This window comes from Chrysochloris asiatica, unplaced genomic scaffold (assembly GCF_000296735.1).
Source record: "Chrysochloris asiatica unplaced genomic scaffold, ChrAsi1.0 scaffold00003, whole genome shotgun sequence".
Classification (NCBI taxonomy): domain Eukaryota; kingdom Metazoa; phylum Chordata; class Mammalia; order Afrosoricida; family Chrysochloridae; genus Chrysochloris; species Chrysochloris asiatica.
In genome coordinates, this window is record NW_006408521.1 from 18095687 (window position 1) to 18098042 (window position 2356).

At 34.7% G+C, this 2356-nt stretch overlaps 1 protein-coding gene across 1 annotated transcript in view; it reads left to right on the forward strand.

Annotated features, from left to right (window-relative positions):
- KIF11 (kinesin family member 11) overlaps nucleotides 1-2356 on the forward strand; it is a 64933-nt gene that overhangs the window by 39340 nt on the left and 23237 nt on the right. Inside the window, exon 16 of the mRNA XM_006831447.1 lies at nucleotides 1116-1222. Within this exon, the coding sequence (XP_006831510.1) occupies nucleotides 1116-1222 (107 nt within the window). The remainder of the gene's footprint in view (nucleotides 1-1115; nucleotides 1223-2356) is intronic.

Here is a 2356-nt window from a genome sequence, read left to right on the forward strand (position 1 = left end):
ACAACAATTACTAGCCTTATTTTCTAATGAAACAGGCCTTGTGAGCACCAAGCAGTGACAGATCACCTTAAATATCGTGGTGTACATTATATTTATTGCCTGTAAGGCATCCATTTTTGAGTGACTCTTTTACATATTTCTGGTCAATTTGGAGAAATTTAAAAATAGAGCAATGTGTCATACATCTACATAGGTAAATCAGTTTCATAAATAGCTTTTTGAGATGCTCATGATAGCTAGACAACTATTTAAAAAATAAAGCATAAAACTTCTGTTCTGAACAGTATCATAATTTGTTTGACTTTTTTTATATTAATGAAACAAGTTCAGCAAGTATGATATTTCTTAGATGTTCCTATATTGAAGTTAGTTGTAATAAAACAGTTTTGTAAAACTATGCCCACATATTTACATGTAGTTAAAGCTGATAATACCCAAATGCCCCTCTCTAGTTTCAGACTAATGAAAATACTGACAGATCTTACTCATAATCTCGCAATGGATGGTCACTTGATACGTCATTCAGAGAGATATGGCCAACTAATTTACTGAGCTGTGATGACAAGTGCTGTTTGGTCTTTAGCGTGGCTTACTCATGTCACAATATAAGTCGCTATCATGTTCTGTGCTTATAAGAACTTGTTTTTATAGATGTTAAAAATGAGAAAAAGTAAGACTAATTACATTTTATTTATATGCTCCAATGTGATTTAGTAAAACATTTCTGCTATATAACAATTTATATTATTTTTTGAATATTTGATCTTTGATTACCAGCAATGAATGGTCCTTTCCAATAGTGCTATCAATTAAAAGCAAGCTATATTTATCTACCAACGTGAGTCTTATATACAATGTGACAGCTTGATTCATTTTGAGGCACACTGAAAGTAACTTATAATTATTAAAATAGCAAGGTTTAGTAATTACTTTTTTAAAGTTTCTATAATGCTACTCTTTAATATTACTCTTCCAGAAGTAGAGCTCTGGTCAGGAATTTGTATAAGATTTCTCACCTAGGGGGAAAATATTTCATGTCATCAGTCATGATTAGAAAAACAGTTTGAAGTACGATAATTTCAAGTCTCTTCCCTCTCCCTGCCACTTTCATACAGGAACTTTGTCAGTTAATCAACCTTTGGGCAGAGAGATTCAGCGCTTTGGAGGAAAAGTGTGAAAATATCCAGAAACCACTCCGTAGTATCCAAGAAAATACAGAGCTGTAAGCTATTTTTATATTTTCTTTAACTTTTCTGAGTCTGAAATGATTTTTAACTAAAAATTTTAAATGATAAGAATAATTCCTATGTTCTTTCACCCAGAATTTTTGTTTAGTAACATTTTATTTTTAACTTTTTATTGTGAATGGGGTGAAGTTTTACAGACAAGATCATCAGCTTTACACTCAGCAAACTCTACACCTTGCCCCTTTCTCAATGATTACTGTCCCCTCCTGTAACAATATTTATCCCACTTCTCCCCTATGTCTCCCCATTTACATCTTATATTTCATAAATGAACAAGGCAGAAATATTTGATGTATGCTTTGTGTTGTAATGGTTATGTTCTGTGGAGTTGGTTCTGACTCACGGCAACCCTGTAGAGGGTTTCCAAGGCTGTAAATCTTTACAGGAGCAGAAGGCCTCATCTTTCTCCTATGGACCAGCTGGTAGTTTTGAACTGCTGACCGTGAGATTAGTAGCCTCACTCATAACCACTACACTACCAGAGCTCCTTGATGTATACTTACAAAAGAAAAATTATATATTAATTTAAATGTCCAAAGGGCACTTTCTGCCAACCACTCTCCTGTCCACATGCACACAGCCACTGTCTTTGCTGTTGCTGCTTTTCTAGGTAGGGATCTCATGCTCCACTCTTGCTCTTCCTTCTGGAAGGTCCTGGGATCATCTGTTCCTCAACTGAAAGATTACCTAGTCCCTCCTTTTAGTTACACATCTTCTGTAATTAACAGTTGTGATTGCAATTAATCCAATTAACAGTTCGTCCTAATTGAGCCATGAATTCCCATTCTGTCACTGTTGTCCCCCACCCACTTTCACCAGCTCCATCTGGGAAAGAGGGAAACTCTTCAGTGATTTCATTACAATCTGAATTCATGCTCTGTTCAAGTCTTTTGAATTAGAGTCCAAAGATGAATGTTATTTAGGTATTAGCAAAGATTTGTGTTCTGTGGTTGTTGGGTGGAGTACTTTATGCCAATTAAATCCTATTGGCAATGTTCAGAGCTTCTATATTCATACTGATTTTTCTTGTCTAGTAGCTGTATCAATTGCTGAAAGAGGAGTGTTTAATTTTCCAAATAAGTTAGCATCATGTAACATAATTTTCTTTG